The 19,770-nt window shown below is 43.8% G+C and overlaps 1 protein-coding gene and 1 long non-coding RNA gene across 4 annotated transcripts in view; one reads left to right on the top strand and one right to left on the bottom strand.

Annotated features, from left to right (window-relative positions):
* The window catches only part of LOC125452217 (amine sulfotransferase-like), a 44,138-nt gene extending 25,510 nt beyond the window's left edge, over positions 1-18,628 (bottom strand). The window contains exons 1-2 of one of the 2 annotated variants that reach the window (XM_048530371.2): positions 18,518-18,628; positions 2,678-2,833 (exon numbers count right to left, since the gene is read on the bottom strand). In XM_048530371.2, coding sequence (XP_048386328.1) covers positions 2,678-2,816 — 139 coding nt within the window. In that variant the 5' untranslated portion in view covers positions 2,817-2,833; positions 18,518-18,628. Of the gene's footprint in view, positions 1-2,677; positions 2,834-10,349; positions 10,467-18,517 lie in introns of those variants that run through there. The other variant, XM_059645366.1, reaches the window with a different exon arrangement.
* Positions 18,629-18,691: 63 nt separating this feature from the next.
* Positions 18,692-19,770, top strand: part of LOC125452218 (uncharacterized) — a 49,623-nt gene continuing 48,544 nt past the window's right edge. For both annotated transcript variants that reach the window (XR_009445682.1, XR_007247495.2), the window contains exon 1: positions 18,692-18,838. This is a non-coding gene — a long non-coding RNA (uncharacterized LOC125452218). The remainder of the gene's footprint in view (positions 18,839-19,770) is intronic.

Here is a 19,770-nt window from a genome sequence, read left to right as displayed (position 1 = left end):
GAGAATCACAATAAAGTTCCCTGAGGATCCAGGTTTCAGTAGGAACAACTTCTCACTTTTCTGAATGCAAAAGTGTTGTTTTGTTGCAACCTCCAATGAGTTATTTTTGAACAGGTATATTTTTGAAAACAAGGGTAAAGTTTTATCTTAAGAAAGATGCAGCCTTTCATTTTATGACAGAGTCGAGCAAACTTTCTCTGAAGTGATTAGAATAGATTCCCTACAGAAGCATCCCACGCAGACCCATCCCCCTATAACCCACATACCCCTGAACACTACGGGCAGTTTAGCATGGCCAATCCACCTAACTGCACATCTTTGGACTGTGGGAGGAAACCGGAGCACCTGGAGGAAACCCACGCAGACACGGGGAGAATATGCAAACCCCACACAGACAGACAGTCACCCCAGGCGAGAATTGAACCTGTGTCCCTGGCACTGAGGCTGCAGTGCTAACTACTGAGCCACCGTGCCTCCCATTGCTTCTGTAACAAGCAATTCCTTTACAAGGGAGATCTCCATAGCTGTAAACAGCACTTTTCCCCCATTTCTGAAGTAGTATTTAGGCCCAAAACATCAGCCTTCCTGCTCCTGATGCTGCTTGGCCTGCTGTGTTCATCCAGCTTTACACCTTGTTATCTGAAATTCTCCAGCATCTGCAGTTCCTACTACCTCTCCCACTTCCTATAGACAAAGGGGGTGGCCATGGGTACACACACTGGCCCAAGCTAGTCCTGCAACTTTGTAGGTTATGTGGAACAATCCCTCTTCCATACCTACATTGGCACTAAACCCCACCTCTTCCTCCATTACATTGATGACTATATCCACACCGCATTGTGCTCCCATGTGGAGCTCGAACAGTATGTCCACTTCACTAACACCTCGCACCACAACCTTAAGTTCACTTGGACCATTTCTAATAGCTGTCTCTCCGCCCTGGAATTCTGTCTCCATCTCTGGCAACCACCTAGAAGTTGATATGGATTTCAAGCCCACCGACTCCTTCAGCTACCTAGAATACATCTCCTCCCACCCACCTTCCTGCAAAAATGCCACCTCTTATTCCCAAACCCTTCACCTCCACTGCATCTGCTCCCAGGATGAGGCACTCCACTCCCGTACATCTCAGAAGTCCTCGTTTGTCAAGGACCGCAACAACACCCCGCAGTGGTCAAGAACGCCCTCTACCCTGTCCCCTGCATTTCCCCCAACTCATCCCTCACACCCCCTCCCCACAATAACAGCCAAAACGGAATCCCCTCATCCTCACGTACCACCCGACCAATCTCCGGATCTAACACATCATCCTCCAACGCTTCTGCCATCTGCAATCCGACCCTACCAAAGACATTTTTCCCCTCCCCATCCTAGTCTGCTTTCTGGAGTGACCGCTCTCTCCGTGACTCCTTTGTCCGCTCCACACTCCCCTCCAGCCCCAGCCCCACCACACCTGGCACTTTCCCCTGCAACCAAAGCAAGTTCTACACCTGTCCCTATACCTCCTCCCTCACCCCCATCCCAGGCCCCAAGAAATCTTTCCACATCAAGCAGATGTTCACCTGCACATGTGCCAGTGTGGTATACTGCATCTGCTGTACATGCTGTGGCTTCCTCTAAAATCGGGGAAACCAAGCATAGGCTTGGGTGCCGCTTTGCGATAAACAACTGCACCTCCTGGTCGTGAGCCATTTCCACTCCCCCTCCAATTCTGCAGATGACATGTCCATCCTGGGCCTCCTGCAGTGCCACAAATGATGCTACCCAAAGGTTGCAGGAACAGCAACTCATTCTGCTTGGGAACCCTGCAGCCCAAATGTTATCAATGTGGATTTCACAAGCTTCAAATCTTCCCTCCCCTACCGCATCCCAAAAATCAGCCCAACTCATCCCCTCCTCCCACCTCAAGCCCCAACTCCATCTCTTACCTCCTAACCTCATCCTGCCTCCTTGACCTGCCTGTCCTCCCTACCTACACTTACCATCCCCGCCGCTTTGACTGGTCTGTCTCCTCTCCACCTATCTTCTCCTCCATCGGGTCTAGGCCCACAACGTCAGTTTTTGTGCTCCTAAGATGCTGCTTGGCCTGCTGTGTTCGTCCAACTCCACACTTTGTTACTTTGGATTCTCCAGCATCTGCAGTTCTCATTATCACTGATACAAATTTTCCTCCATCCATCTTCTATCCACCTCCCCTTTCTCCCTATTTATTTCCAGACCCCCAACACCTTTCCTTCCTCCATTTCTGAAGAAGAGCCTAGGCCCGACACGGCAACTTGCCTGCTCCTCTGATGCTGCTTGGCCTGCTGTGTTCATCCAGCTCTACACCTTGTTATCTCAGAATCTCCAGCATCAGCAGTTCCTACAATCTCATTAAAAAAGTCTATTTTTACATTCCATTCTCCTTGTGATTTAAGTGATGTATGCCCATACTAGCCTTTGATTCAGATACCAGCACATCCTGACCCTTTGTGAAAAGCAAATATGTGAAGGAGGAACAAGCACAAGCCAAATTAGCCTCAGCTCTCACCTACCCCTTTTCATTTGTATGCTCCCAGGTGAACACTGGCTTGTGTAAGCTATCAGAGAGAACTGTATTCAAGTGAAATCCACTGCATTGAGAAATATGGATGGCAAGGAAGAAGAAAATTCCAGAGAAACTATACAGTTTCATTACCTGATTTTGGATAGGTGATTGCAATTACATCAGTATCTCTTATTTCAGTATTAGTGAGTTCATCCAAATACTCTGTGGTGTGAATATTGGAGATAAAGTTGCAGCTTTTGTATTCATAAAGATCGTAGTTATGGGACATGGTTGGTGTCGAGAATCCTAGAGTAAAAAGACGAACAAACATAAATCAATAGAACTTATAATTTTAACAAATTCCATCTAATTTATGCAACAAAAGCTTTGTGGGACCATTACTCAAAAAATAAAAATTAAGCAGTTCCCATTATCTCTGATCACAATTTTAATCTCACTGCAAAGCCTCTTCCAGGATGCCTAACCTGAAGAAGTTACCCTCCTCCCTCTGGACCAACCTCAGGGGATCTCTCTCCCATCATAACTTTAGTCCACCTCCCCATCTCTCCCTATTTGTTTTAGAATCCTCTCCCCATCCCCCCTTTTCTGATGAAGGGTCTCAGCCCAGGACATCAGCTTTTGTGCTCCTAAGATGCTGCTTGGCCTGCTGTGTTCATCCAGCTCCACACTTTGCTATCTCAGCTTCTCCAGCATCTGCAGTTCCCATCATCTCAGAATCACTATGGTATGAGTGGTAAAATTCAAGTGTAATCACTATCTCCTTTTCTTTGAATACAGTAACCTGACTTTTTCTCCGCACTTTGTTTTTGCTTTCAGAGTTGGACATCATTCTGCAATCTTAAAAAATGTTTCTACCCACCAATCCGCACCCTTTTTCACCTGCATAAAACCTGTTGTTACAATTCCACTAGAGATAATGGGAACTGCAGATGCTGGAGAATCTGAGATAACAAAGTTGGAGCTGGATGAACACAGCAGGCCACGCAGCATCTTGGCAGCATAAAAACCGACATTTCAAGCCTAGACCCTTCAATCAGAAAACAGGAGGGGAGAGGTTTCTGCAATAAATAGGGAGAGACGGATCGAAGATGGATGGAGGAGAAGATAGGTGGCGAGGAGACAGAAGTTAAAGGAGTGGGGATGGCGCCAGTAGAGGTGAGGGAGTATAGGTGGGGAGGTAGGAAGGGGATAGGTCAGTCCAGAGGGAAAGACAGGTCAAGGGGACAGGAAGGGAACGGGGTGCAGCTTGAGTTGGGAGGAGGGAATAGGTGAGGGGGAAGAACAAGTTAGGGAGGCGGGGATAGTTCCTCCCACATATCCAGTTGGCACTGGGCTCACTCGCCACCAGTGCCAATGCTGTGCAAGGTCATGACAAGAGCTAAGTGAGGGAAAGGAGGAGAAGAAAAATATGCAAGAGAAAAAAACAATAAGGGCCAACGAGTCCCAGCTCAGGAGCTCTACTCCACTACCATCTGGATGATGCAAGACAGATGGTGACTCGGTATTTGCTGACAAAAGAAACTTCTGACCGCTCAAAGCCTAAATATTATCTACAAGGATGTCACAGCAGGAACCTCTTAGGTTAGTATCCTGTACCTGAACATCTTCAGCCACTTTATCAATACCTCCATCAGAAGGTCAGCAGTAGAATATTCATAGAAGATTTCAGAATGTTCAGAAGATTTCAGAATGTTCAGCACAATTCAGGGCTTTTCAGATTCTAAAAGCATCTGAACAACATCCTTGCACGAGTATAGAATTGAAAGCCAGTGACAAGATAGAACTTAACCAATTCCCCTTTATGTTCAACTGCATTATTAAAATCAATAAAATATTCACTAGCAACATACTGGGGCCTAACATTTACTGGAAATGGAACAGGACCAGTCATACATAGAGTTGATTTTGTTTTTGGCTAAGCGTCAGCTTTGTGGTGTTTCTGGTGGGTTTTTAAATGCGACGCCTAGCAAAATCTTTGGTGGCATCTGACCAACTTCACTCATTAGCTAGCGACCCTGCCCCAACTGTGCTCCTTTCAATCAATTCAAGACCCATCTTACCACACCTTGTTCCCACAACAACTCGATATTCACTGGTTGTTAGCCATAAGACCAGCATCCCTGGCACTTGTACAAATCTTTAAAAAGCCATTGAGTACCAGGACAAGCATGGCAATACAATGTTGTCCCACACCAGCAATGCAATGGTGTAGCAGCCAAGCTGCACACCAGACAGCTGATACTGCCTGACAAAACCGCATTCTCCCACCCTAGTCAATGTTTAGTACCAAACTGATTATCTGTCCTTCACTATGTCCTTTTGAAGGTATCTAAGTTAACACTACTCTGTCCAGTGCTGACTAGGGGAATTCACATACAGGCAAACAACCAGACATTTACAAAGATCAACTGTAGTGATATGCAGCAAAACGGAAAACCAAAATAGATGATGCAGTTTGCCACAATGCAAACCAAATACTGGCGTCATGACCAATAACTATTTTACATTCCATGGTCAGCTGCATCCAGTTGTCATCCTGAACTGATGTCAATCAGATTCTGTCTGCTTGTACCACCAGACATAACGAGTTCTGTCATACATAAGGAGAACTTCCTCCTCTTCAATATCCTGGTCCTCCCCTTCAGAAGTTTGCTCCCATTCCTCTGGCTCCTTAGCTTCCAGCAAAGTGCCTCATTGGCTGTTCCAATTATACAGAGCGCAGCATTACAGAATGATGCAGCACACCCTGTCTGGACTGGAGATCTTCCCTGCAAACCGCATCTTCATAAGGTTTATACTCTACTCCAACATAGTCTTTGTCAATGGCAGCATTGTATCTGTGCTCTGCAGTCAGAAGGCTGCGCAATGGTGCCATGAGCCATTGTCACAGTGGGCAGCCCTCTTCTGCCAGGAGCCAGCTTTGTAAGGCATGTGATTGCAGCACTCAGTGCTCCAGATTCCAGCATAGTCACATCGCCATATCAGGACATGCAGAACCTGTAACAGTGCAGCAACTCATTCATCTCTAGGGGATGGAGGGGGCTTCCCATCACCCTGGTCCTCCTGCATCTGCCTTTGCCTTCTCAGAAAGTCAGCCCACAGCGATCAACATTTTTGCAGTGGCACGGTATAGGAGCCCCGATGGAAGTAACCGATGTTGGGAAGAGAAGGAGCAAAATAGGTTTAAGCTGTGAGAATAGTCAGTGGTGGGACGCCCTGCAGATAAGAATTGTGCACCGTCTTGTATAAAGTGAGATATGCTACAGCCTGACAACAAGGACCATGTCTCCATCATTCTAATCAGTTTCAAACTTCAGTGTGTGCACTAACTTGAAGGTGCTTGACTGGCTAGCCACTAAAGCACATGACAAAGCAATATGGTATGTCTGCTAAACTCAGGACCCTTTTTGATCCAAAGCTCATACTCAATTTATCACATTCAATAGTTCACAGTTATACTTACATGGCATGTGATAAATCAATCATCTTGGACTCCAAAAGAACTGTTGCAAGTTTCAAAAATTATGGGTCAGTTTTGGCCAGCCTTGCACTCAGTGCAGCTAACTTATTCAACATTGAATAATCAGCATTCAAGTTTTAAGGATCAGTAGTATAGAACAGGTTGCCTTCACCATTTGAACTGTAAATATGTTTACTCTGCATGGATTACAAATGGATGAAAGAATGATTGCAAGTTGAATATAGCTGCAGTTTGAAATTGCCTGCTTTATATATCTTTCCATTTAAGGTCTAGCATCAAGCAGACAAGGATCCTGAGCTTTTGCCCATCAAAGTGACATTGACTTCGCCCAGTTGGGCATTGTTGCAGCCATTTTCCAGTTCCACATAGCATCAGAGGACAGCAAGTAGTGACAGGGGATGTAGCTCAGGGTGGATACCTTCAGCACTAGCCTCTGCCTTGCCTCCAGGTACACACCCCAGAGCCTCCTACTCCCTTCTACCTCACATTACCCATCCTCCCCAACACATTGAACTCACCATCTAACTGTCCTCCCTACAGCTGAATATTGGACTCTTAAAATTGAGCTTTTCCAGTTTTTAAACTTGTAGCCTGAGATTTCATTTAACAGCTATCACAGCAGTAATTGGCTTTCCAAAAGTCTCGCATATGAAAACAAATGGAAGATTTAAGAGTAGAGGTCACAATGTACAATGAACTAGTGTCAACAATTTATCTGGCGCCAAATGTACCCTGCTAACTGTAAGCATTTCAAAAAAAGAAAGAAGGTTTTATTCTTCAAAAGAATGAAAACTAACCTTCAGATGGAGGTGGGCAAGTGGACAATGATCATTATGAGTAATTGTCCCCAGCTTTTGGCGAAAAGGATCCAGACAATTGATTGATACAGAAAATAACCTGTCCCTGGAAATGTAAAGTAACAACAAGTGCTCGGGGTAAATGGAAGCTGTTAGCAAGCAGGCTTTGCAGGCAGCCGTTCTGGGTGGTCCCAGAGAGCTGGCTTCAGCAGGCAGGTAGTAAATGGAGCAGATGATTGAGGAAGACCCAGGGAAAGTTCCCTAACACTTGGGCAGGACAACAGGTTGCTTTATCCCCACCCCTTTATCCAGATCACCATATTCCACACCAACCTTTTCATCCTCTGGTATCACTGAATCATCCCCAGATGTGTACTTAAAAATCTAAATTAACTAATGTGTCACATCTAAAGTGCTGCTTTTTAACAAATTCATTAAGCTATATGATAATTACTGACAAATCATCAACTGTCTATGTTAATTAACTGTGATCACAAACCCTCAACACTGTCCCCTGAACCCCAGCATCACACCTTTATGATACACACTGATCCTCTGCACTGCCCTGTTTGAGCCATTATGATAGTCACTGCCAATACCCTCCCTCTCAGCCTACTTCATGCTTTGATGCAGTTCCACATACCACCTCACCCCACCTTATTCCTGAACTTTTATCAATGTCCTTTTCCCCAACATGCCTCTGCTTTCCTCCACTAGCTTTGACTTCCCCACTCCTTTTTTGATAGTGACATCCACTTTAGCCCTATAGCAACCAAAACCCACCCCCACCCAACCAGCACTTGGAGCACCCTGAACAATCAATACATGAGTCTCCAGCACTGTATTCAACCCCAGCACTATATTCAGCCCAGACTTTTGACAGATGCAGAAGGAATGGTCTAACCTGACCACTGTCCTTGCAGCTCCTGCCTGACAATACACAATTCCACCAAACTGCTTACGATGGCTCTACAAGGTTGGCCATTGTCCATTTCCTGGACTATAGCAGGCCGTATCCCCTGACAGTGACTGGCCCAAGTGGGTGACTGACCATGGACGAGCCCCTAGACTGTGTGCAGGTTGTGCCCGTGAAGGTACCCCTGATTGACAGAAATCCCAACTCGCCACCTGCTGACTACACAGAACTAGACACTGCCCACTTTCCAATATGCCCATTTGGTTGAATGAACATGAAGTGTGTCTCACACAGGCAGCTGGCTCACATTATATATGTTAAATTTACATTTTGCTGTGTCACACAAGATGTTTCCCAAACCATGGGCAGATCCCTATGGACAAGAATCTTGTCTTTTTGTCTGCACAAAGCACCACATATCAATTGCAAAGTCCAGAGCCTTTATGCTTACCCATGTGCAAGGATGCTGTGAGGATGCAGGCAGGCACTACTTGAGCAAGGGCAATCTGTTCTAATCCATGGGCTTGGTATCCATCTGTGTGCTCAAAATGTTCTTGCAACAGCTTTTCAACACCAGTTGCTGGTGCACCCCACAATGTAGTTCTGAGCTTTCCATATGTCTGGCAAATGGATCAGCAAGGTGCCATTAGGCTGCTGAGGGATTGCCAAATATTGCATGCCAACGTTCATGGAACTGTGTGATTGGTGACCATGGATCCTGTCCCCAGGATCCTGCCCCCCCCATGGAGGTTCTTTGCAGGTAATGATGAGTATAGTTGCCAAGTACCCATTGACTTCCACAGCAAGAATTCTGTTTTGTATGGTGGTTGGTAGTATAGAAAGCTTCATATCCACAAGATGAGCTGAGCAGTTAATAAGGCCTTAACAAGCAATAATCCTTGTTAGCAAGCAACCTGCCCCTCCCAAACAACAATCTCACCTCAACACATGGAACCTGCTTAAACGATACAGCGAAGTGCTCCCAATGCAGTGATAGGATATGCTTGACTTCTTGAGAAATTCTGACATTTCTTGCCATAGCCCACATCATTCAGGCCATTAAATGATTTGGCCCATTTTGAATACCAGAGTAGGTCAGTGTGTAGGAATCTGGTGAGTAATTTCCCAACCATTCCCCAGTGCCTGTCCAGCAACTTAAAGTTGGGGAGTGTGATGGGATACATTCCTGCTTGGAGGATTCCAGCAACTCTCAAGCCAGCTCAACATAGTCTAGAAGTTTAGCACCCCACCTACCCTCAATTTAATGACAGGACTGTACACCATCTCCTAGAGGTCCTGCAGCATCTCACCAAGGCTTGAGAGCTCTTTCCAAATCAATAAACTCCACTACTTAGAAGGACAGGGCACTATATGTTTGGAGCACCCCTATCATGAAAGTTCTCCTCCAAGCCATGTTATCAAGACTTGGAAATACATCATTCCTTCACTTTTGCTTGTTCCCAACTCCCGATCTCCCTTTCCAACAACACTGTTGTACCAAGGACTGCAGCAGTTCAAGGAGGCAACTCACCACTTTCTCCAGGGCCATTAGGAATGGACAATAAGTACATCTCCAAGCAGTGTTACCCACAACCCATGAACAAAAAATGCAAATTGAGTTTATTTTTCGATAATAAAGGAAATTCAAATTAATAAATTGCTGGGAAAAGTTTCTAAGGATATGATTGAAGTAATAACATTTTGATCCAGTGAAGTTCCAAAACTTATTTGTTGTTCTATTTAACCGTAACCTTTTACATTGTATACTCAGATTAAATCTTTTAACAATAAAATTGAAGGGATCATATTTGCAACAGCGATAAAGATTTCAAAGGCTAACTTGATTTATGAATTTTTTTTTAAAAGCCTACCTGATCAGGTGAAACAACTAACCATTTCTTTCAAGGAGAGGCAGATATAAACTTCACACAATTGCATAAAAATTAACACATTACATTGAATGGTGAAGAATATTCTTCTGCAGGGGTTGCTACCCCAGATCGAGGAAGTCAATTTAGAATCAAGGAATTCAATTTATAATTGAATGATTTATTACATATTCAAATTATCAGCACCTCACTACTAATTGCAAAACACAACCCACCATTAAAAAGATTAAATAAATTGATTTCTCGTCACTCAGTATTTCTTATTGGTGCCTGATTCCACTGACTTTGACTATGAGATGAAAAGAACGAATATAGATTATAGTCACTAGTTTCACAAATCATGGCCCTGATGAAATATTCCAGCTAGGCTTTTATATTTTACCAGAACAAGAACTATACATTTGGCTGATTTTACCATTTTCTGAACAGTGTGCAGATTTAATTTGAGTAACTTTTTCAGGCAAATTGAACAAAAATAGTTGCCATTGGTGTTTAATTAGCAAAGATTTAACTCCAATAAAAGCATCTTGAGGGGAAAATTAGACTCTAACTATTAAGCTCAAAAAAATTTCTTTGCAAGTTGGTGCAGGCAAAAATTATAACAAAGCAATCAGCAAAGCATTAGTCTTAAGAGGAACAGTAGTTTACTGAACATGCTATTACTTTAGCAGCCAAGTATTGCTTATGCGTGTATCCTGGTCAGATTCAGTTGGATTACCTTAGGTCTTTAAAGTGATAGAGAACATTCACTTTTTAAGCACACAGTTGATAATCTTGATCAAGAACAAGACAATAAGTATATCAAGAGAGGCACCAAAGAGATCCGGCACAATTTATTGAGGTAAGCAGAGTTAACATTTCAGATCAATGACCTTTCATCACAACTGGGAGAATTCGAAGTGAAAGCAAGCCACATAGGTGAACTGGGGTTGATGGGAGAAAGTGTTTGTGCCAGAGTGGTAGACAGGAGAGATTAAATGAGAAAAAAATTATTTGGCAGAGTCAAAGGAGTGGTAATAATAAAACCTCAACAAACAGGTGTGAATAGCAGCACAATCAATTGCTGGCCAAAGGCAGAAAAATGCAAATGACATACAAAGTAAGTGAAACAAAATTGTACGAGTTTATGGTCTGAAATTGTGCAATGGGAAGTGTTCAGCATGTATTGCTACTGGGGCAAGGGTCAAGCCAGGAGTGTAAAGTATCAGATCAAACAAAAGGGGAGGCCTCTTTTTTGAAGGTTACATTGAGATTTACTGGAACACTGCCTGGGGGCAGAGGAAGAGATCTGAGAATGAATATTTTTTCTTAAAAGCTCTGTTCTCCAAGAAATTGCATCACAAGCGACAAATATAGTATGTGGAATTGTAAGAGTACTCAAATTGCGACTTCACTTGGGAGGTGTTTGGGTTCTTGGAATCTGAAAAGTAGGGAACTAAGAGCAGGTTCTGTAATTCATATTTACATGGAAAAGATATTTGGGGGTAATTGAGAGGAGGGACCAAATCTAATCCTCATGGCAGATCCTTTTATCCAGTTCCTGTCCTCTCCCTCCATCTGGCCTCTTGCACCAAGCTATGACCATTACCAATAAGAGACAACCTAGCTGTTGTGATTTTTATGAGGTCAGTCAGGTGAACCTAATAGAATATGACCTCTGATTGGACCAGATAAGAACAGGATTGTCAGACATCCTGTTCCCTCTGCGAGCTGGGTCTGAGGGAGCTGGGTCAGTGCCAAAGACTGTCCAAGTGACTTGGTGATGGGATACTGGACTCTGGAGTTATTTCACTAACCATTGCCCCTTGACATTCAATGATATTAATGTCACTGAATTCCCTCACTGTCTAAGTCCTGGTTACCATTGACCAGAAGCTCAATTGGACTCACCTCAAATGTTATGAGCCAGACAAAACCCTCAAAATATATTAAGAAGATAGTCTTAAACCATTTTCTCCCCTTTGGTCCAGGAACTCCCCACCTACGTCCGTGACACCACCCACGCCCTCCACCTCCTCCAGAACTTCCAATTCCCCGGCCCCCAACACCTTATTTTCACCATGGACAACCAGTCCCTATACAACTGTATTCTGCATGCAGGCGGCCTCAAGGCCCTCTGCTTCTTCCTGTCCTGCAGGCCCAACCAGTCCCCCTCCACTGACACGCCAAACTCATCTTCACCTTCAACAACTTCTCTTTCGATTCCTCCCACTTCCTACAGACAAAGGGGGTGGTGGCCATGGGCACCTGCATGGGCCCCAGCTATGCCTGCCTCTTTGTAGGATGGGGAACAGTCCCTCTTCTGCACCTACACAGGCCCCAAACCCTACCTCTTCCTTTGTTACATTGATGACTGTATCGGCACTGCCTCTTGCTCCCCAGAGGAGCTCGAACAGTTCATCCACTTCAACACCTTCCACCCCAACCTTCAGTTCACCTGGGCCATCTCCAGCACATCCCTCACCTTCCTGGACCTCTCAGTCTCCATCTCAGACAGCCAGCTTGTAACTGATGTCCATTTCAAGCCCACTGACTCCCACAGCTACCTAGAATACACCTCCTCCCACCCACCCTCCTGCAAAAATTCCATCCCCTATTCCCAATTCCTCCGCCTCCGCCGCATCTGCTCCCGCACATCCCAGATGTCCAAGTTCTTCAAGGGCTGCAACTTTCTCCGCGCCCCCACCCCCACCCAAACAGTGGTCGAGAACGCCCTTGACCACGTCTTCCGCAACACCTCCCTCACACCCCACCCCCGCCACAACCGCCCCACGAGGATCCCCTCGTTCTCACACACCACCCCACCAACCTTCGGATACAACGCATCATCCTCCGACACTTCCACCATCTACAATCTGACCCCACCACCCAAGACTTTTTTCCATCCCCATCCTTGTCTGCTTTCTGGAGAGACCACTCTCTCCATGACTCCCTTGTTTGCTCCACACTGCCCTCCAACCCCACCACACCCAGCACCTTCCCCTGCAACCGCAGGAAATGCTACACTTGCCCCCATCCCTATCCCAGGCCCCAAGATGACCTTCCATATTAAGCAGAGGTTCACCTGCTCATCTGCCAATGTGGTATACTGTATCCATTGTACCCAGTGTGGCTTCCTCTACATTGGGGAAACCAAGCTGAGACTTGGGGACCGCTTTGCAGAACACCTCCGCTTGGTTCACCATAAACAACTGCACCTCCTAGTCGCAAACCATTTCCACTCCCCCTCCCATTCTTTAGATGACATGTCCATCATGGGCCTCCTGCTGTGCCACAATGATGCCACCCAAAGGTTGCAGGAACAGCAACTCATTCTGCTTGGGAACCCTGCAGCCCAATGGTATCAATGTGGACTTCACCAGCTTCAAAATCTCCCCTTCCCCCACCACATCCCAAAACCAGCCCAGTTCATCCCCTCCTCTTCCCCCCCACCCCCCCACTGCATCCCACAACCAGCCCAGCCGGTCCTTCCTAACCTGTTCTTCCTCTCACCCATCCCTTCCTCCCGCCCCAAGCCGCACCTCCAATCTACTAACCTCATCCCACCTCCTTGACCTGTCCATCTTCCCTGGACTGGCCTATCCCCTACCTATACTCTCCTCTCCACCTATCTTCTTTTCTCTCCATCTTCAGTCCACCTCCCCCTCTCCCTATTTATTCCAGAATCCTCACCCTAAAGCCCTCTCTGATGAAGCGTCTCAGCCCGAAACGTCAGCTTTTGTGCTCCTGAGATGCTGCTGGGCCTGCTGTGTTCATCCAGCCTCACATTTTATAGTCTTAAATCCTAATTGTTTTCTTATTTTGAAGGCATGCAAGGCTTGACATCCCAGATGCAATTAGATTAGTCAAACAGTTTGACTTTAAGCAGAACACACTGTGTTAAGTACAGTTCAAATACAGATAAGATAAACATAAAAGATTTGGCTTAACTCTATTTCAATAGGGTTATACAGTTGTACAGCCCTGAAACAGAGCCTTCAGTCCAACTCATCTGGGTAGGCCAGATATCCTAAGCTGATCTGGCCCTGTTTGCCAGCATTTGGCTTCTATCCCAGTAAATCCTTCCTATTCATCCAGGTGCCTTTGAAATGTAATTGTACCCACCTCCACAGGCAGCTGATCCTATTGATGCACAATCCTCTGTAGTAAAAGTTTGTCCCTTGGGTCCTTTTTAAATCTTTCTCCTCTCTCATTAAACCTTTAGCTTTGAAGTCCCCTACCCTGGGAGAAAAAGACCTTGGCGATTCACCTTATCCATGCCCCTCATGATTTAATAAACCTCTATAAGGTCACCACACAGCCTCCAACGCTCCAGGGAAAAATAACCCCAGCATATTCAGTCTTTCTTTAGCACAAATACTTCAAACCCGGCAACAACCTTGTAAATCTTTGAGCCTCTTCAAGTTAAAGAAAATATTTCCTTTTCTAAAATATTATTGCAAGTCAGTCTTTTCTCTGGGGATTAGCAGCACAAAATTTGAGACAAATGTTTTATTGTCTTTAGTTCAACCAATTCATTTGAGGTGAAAAGGAAAATTCCATTTTGCTGCTTATTACTATAAATACTCAGTTAACAGGTTTACTTATATGCTGTTCAGCCCATTGAAATATTTTCAATTTGTATCCAAACAAAGTACGTTAAATCAAATGATGACTTTGGGCTTTCTTAATCTTAACTTCTATTTGTAATATTAGAATGTTACAAAGTAGGTTGAGCCTTGCATATTCTCTCCAATAAAGCAAGAACAGAACTCCTCAAAGTACCAATGAGAGCAGACCGCATTACTAATCAGTTGAACAATTTTGTCACCTGTAAAGAACTAAAGTATACTTGTTTGAAAGGTCATATTCCAACAAAATGAGACAAGTTTGATGGCCAATTAGGAGTAGATTTGAAATTTTACTCATATCTAGTATTCTCTGGATCTATAATTAGTGACTCATTCCAGACATACAACTGGCTTTAGTTAAATAAAACATATGTAACCTATAGCAAAATAATACATGTGAACCTCTAAAATTACTGTTCCAATATGGTAACATCCATGAACATGGTTGGAAAATTCAGTAAAATGGGTGTCTCATGCAATTCTAGTGACAGGAAGAGAACCCCAGCTTTTACTTCTAAGAGAGAGGAATAAGAACTTTCCATCCAGGTTCAAGCCCACTGTAATGCAGAAAGCTAAAACTAAATGTCCTGGTCCTGTGGGAGCTTGACCCTCCCCCCATTGAGACCTCTTCTATACTTTTTAAAAACCCAAGCTGTTTACTCTATTGGTTTTGAGCAGACTGTTCTGCATCTCTGTTTCAGCCTTTCTTCACAAAGGGACAAATTACACTCAAGCTAAAATATCATCCTAATAAACACAGTGGCTATAAGAGCAAATCAAAATCTAGTCAAACCTCAGGGGATCTCTCTCCCACTGCAACTCTCTTGTATCCATCTTGGATTCCCCCTCCCCCTATTTATTTCAGAACACTATTCCCCCCCCCCCCCCACTTTTCTGATGAAGTGTCTAGGCCCAAAATGTCAGCTTTTGTGCTCCTAAGATGATGCTTGGCCTGCTGTGTTCATCCAGCCCCACACTTTGTTATCATCTCGGATTCTCCAGCATCTGCAGTTCCCATTATCTCAGAGGCTAATAATAATGTGGCATGTAATTTACCTCCTAAATAACTCCCCACGTGGCACAAGTCAGGAGTGTGATGGAATATTCCTTACTTGCCTGGATGAGTGCAGCTCCAACAGCACTCAAGCTTGACACCATCCAGAACAAAGCAGCCCAATTGATTGGCACTACATCTACAAGCATTCACTCTATTCACCACCAAAGCTATCCAGACAAAGCCCAGGTCCCTCAGATGAATTTGAAGAGAAGGAAATGGATGTCACGCTGTCAGCTGAGAATTTCTCCACAATCTTTATTCAATCCAGACTCCCTCTGAATTTGCTACACTTTGGTTGCAGTGAACATAAGCAAACTTAAGTGCCATTGTCACACTAATTGGGTGCTTCAATCAACAACATAATTGGCCCACAATGCACTGGACATGTCCTCAGCCATTTAAAAAACTTGGCACACATTACATTGGTACAATAGATATTCTGACATAAGTATGAGGGAGACCTCAATATTAGGTCTTAATTTTACAGGGTCCAAAGCTACTCCACCACCCAAATCATGTGACAACTTCATATTGGGCAGTACTTCATGAATTCCTCAGTATTAACCCTTTCAAATTCATGCAGTGTAAAGAATGCTGGATGTGAAATTGAGGTTAAGTTAAACAAAATGTCTCAGGTATAGACAACAGTGATCGAGTGAACCCCTAGAACAGCATAAAGGCAGTAGGAGTACATTTAAGAGAGTGAAATCAGGAGGGCAAAAAGGGGGTGAGCGCGCTTTGGCAAATAGGGTTAACGAGAATCCAAAGGGATTCTACAAATACAGGAAGGTCAGAAGAGTAACAAGAGAGAAAATTGGACCCCTTAAAGATCAGCAAGGTCACCTATGTGTGGAACTGTACATTGTATTTTGCATCAGTGTTTAACGGGGAGAAGGATATGGAAGATAGAGACATAGGGAAATAACTGCTGATAGTTTGAAAAATGCCCATATTACAGATGAGGAGGTGCTGGATGCCCTAAAATGCAAAAAGGTGGATAAACCCCCAGGACCTGGTCGGGTGTGCCCTAGAACGCTGTTGGAAGATAGGGAAATGATTGCTGGGCTCCTTGCTGAGATATTTGTATCATTGATAGCCAGAGACGTGGTGCAGGAAGAATGGAGGTTGGCTAAGGTGGTGCACTATTTAAGAAAGACTGTAAGGAAAAGCCAGGGAACTATAAATCAGTAAGCCTGACATCAGTAGTGGGTAATTTGTTGGAAGAAATCCTGAGGATCAGTATTTAGATGTAATCAGAAAGGCAAAAACTAATTCAGGATAGTCAGCATAACTCTCTGCATGGGAAATCATGTCTCACTAACCTGATTGAGTTTTTTGACAAAGTGGATTGGTGAGGGCAGAGCAGTGGATGTGATCTATATGGACTTCAATAAGGCATTTGACAAGGTTCCTTATGGTTGACTGGTTAGCAAGGTTAGATCAGATTAGCAGGAGAGCTAGCCATTTTGATACAGAGCTAGCTTGATGGTAGAAAACAGAAGGTGGTGGTAGAGGGTTTTGCAGGCCCGTGCCCAGCAGTATGCTGCAAGGCTCAATGCTGGGTCCATGCTTTTCATCATTGAAATAAATCATTCAGATGTGAACATGGAGATATGGTTAGTAAGTTTGCAGATGACAATAAAATTGGAGGTGCAGTGGACAACCAACAAAGTTATCTCAGAGTACAATGGGATCTTGATCAGATGGGCCAATGGACTAAGGAGTAGTAAAATGGAGTTTAATTTAGATCAATGTGAGGGGCTGCATTTTGGAAAGGCGAATCAGGGCAGGACATATACATGTAATGTTAGGGTCCTGGGGAGTGTTACTAAACAAAGAAACTTGGGATACAGGTTCATTGTTCCCTGGAAGTGGAGGTGCAGGCAGACAGGATAGTTAAGGCGGCATTGGGTATGCTTGCCTTTATTGGTCAGTGCATCGAGTGAAAGAGTTGGGAGGCTATGCTGTGGCTATACAGGACATTGTTTAGGCCACTTTTGGGATGCTGCGTGCAATCCTAGTCTCCCTGCTATAGGAAGGATGTTGTGAAATTTGAAAGGGTTCAGAAAAGATTCTCAAGCATTGGAAGGTTTGAGCCATAGGGAGAGGCTGAATAGGTTAGGGTTATTTTCCCCTGGAGTGTTGGATGCTGGGGTGGGGCAGTTGCTGGTGAACTTAGAGGTTTATAAAATCATGAGGAGCATGGATAGGGTGAATTGACAAGGTCTTTACCTCAGGGCAGGGGAGTCCAAAACTAGAGGATGTAGGTTTAAAAGAGAGAGGGGAAAGATTTAAAAGGGACCCAAGGGGCAACCTCTTTGCACAGAGGGTGGTGTGTACATGCCAGAGGAAGCGTTGGAGGCAGGTACAATTACAACATTTAAAAACATCTGGGTGGGTATATGAATTGGAAGGGTTTTGAGGGATATGGGCAAATGGGCTGGATTCATTTAGGTTTTCTGACCAGCAGGGACAAGTTGGACCAAAGGGTCTTTTTCCATGCTCTGCAACTCTATGATTCCATGATTCTATGCACCCTTATACATCATGCAGGGAAAGGCAAATCCTCTAGCCTTTTAAGCAATGCCTCTGTAGCACCACACTCCCATCCTCCCAACACCCCCTAACAAAGAAAACCACATAATAACTGCCAACTCACTACTGCAGCAAAAATATCTCTATGGGGCTATCCATGCAAAATGCTAGCTGGGCTGCTTTTTTTTTTTAAAAAACAGGTGACATTATCAGAATATGAGGAACAAAGGTTTTGTTCAGGATAGTAGTTCCCACCTCAGCTATTTGAGGCTCAATCATGGCTTTTACTTGGCTACAACATTCAAAATCTCCTCAGGATTACTCCAAATTCATGATGCAGGGTCAGACCCTTGTCATAGCCAAAATTTGTAACCCCAGCTTCAGTAAAAAATTAACTTTTCCTAAATTGGAATTTTTAAACCACAAATATGGAATTTGTGACATCCAAAGAATAAGCCAGAGTTCTATATCTTTAAAATTAAGACTGGACATTCAACTTTTATGGATACATTTCAAACGCCACAAAGGTTAAAAAAACTTACTTGATTTAATGAATATTCCCTGTCAACTCAATTCTTTGAATCAGCCAAAAGAATCAAGAACATGTTCATCAATATACTGTGCTGTACATATCAGTTCTACAAATTACTATTGACTACCATACCAAGAATTAAACTCACTTACCGTGCCAAGAGGAAAAGACAGAACCTTGTTCCTGATCAAGGCACTAAGGAGCTCTCAGCTTAAGATAGCAAGCAATTACATATTCAAATAAGCAGTACACCTCACCACCAATCAGCAGTTGTCAAGGATGAATGAACTGGCCTTTTAAAAAGGATTTTCACCTGAAGAAATTATTTCATTTGAAGTCCACATAGAAAAAGAGCCTTGTTGTTAGTTTAAAGCAAAATAGATATAAACCTGTTGAACAACATGCCTTGGTGGGGAAAAAAAAACATGAAAGAGCTGGAGGAACTCAACAGGCTTGGCAACATCTGTGGAGAGGTAAAAACAGTTAATGTTTCAAGTGCAGTGACTTATGTCAGAAATTTAAAATTCTTTGTACTCAAAATGTTGTCTGCCTTTTCCCTTCACAGATGTTGGGTGACTCTAGTGCTGTCTGTTGCCTTTCTTGTGTGCCAGACCTCCAGCATCTTCTCTTCTTTGTTTTATTTTTATGTCTTCTTTGATTTAATACCTTTATTGGATAAGGGGTGCACCTGGAATGGTCTGAACAGTTGAAGATGTTTTAATGTCAGAAATTAGTAGCAGGAGCATAGGATCCTCTCCTGCTCCCATTTCCTATGAGAAGATTCTAGCTGCCTTTATAAGAGGTAATAATTCTGACCAGGAATAACAAGTGGAGCTGAAGTATTCTTGCTGGTTCAATAATACTTAGCCAGTATTTGCCATCTTAACATGAGGTTTTCTTAGGATCTGCATCTCCATGTGCTCTTTGAATTTCCAAGAGAGTTTCTAAACTTGCAGATTCCATCTTTCTGACATACATAAGAAAACAAATTACCCTTTGTAACCACTAATTATTTACCATGGTTGTTAATAATTCACACTATATTTATTTTATGTTTCTCATTGCCTCTTCACAATTTACTTTTTTCATCTATTTCTTGCCATCAAGTGTAGCAACCATAATTTCAGTCCCTTCATCCAAGGCAACTAATATAATTTGTTAGAAGTTGATGCTCCAGCATTGTTGTGAGCATGTCAGAGAATGCAGGGCAATTCAAGTTACCCAGACAGCCGAGAGACCCTGAGGTCTTGCTCAAGAACTGTTTTTTTAAATTCTAGATACATGAGAGGATGGTAGTTGCTCAGAGGTGCAGCAAAGGCCATGCCATGACACCATGGGTGGGCCAGGAAGGATGGGAGATGAACTGATGATGCTGGGAATTGAAACAAACAATGAGTCCTGAAGG

This window comes from Stegostoma tigrinum, chromosome 4 (assembly GCF_030684315.1).
Source record: "Stegostoma tigrinum isolate sSteTig4 chromosome 4, sSteTig4.hap1, whole genome shotgun sequence".
NCBI lineage: Eukaryota > Metazoa > Chordata > Chondrichthyes > Orectolobiformes > Stegostomatidae > Stegostoma > Stegostoma tigrinum.
The sequence above is the reverse complement of the archived record's forward strand: the minus strand, read 5'-3'. Positions and strand labels throughout refer to the sequence as shown.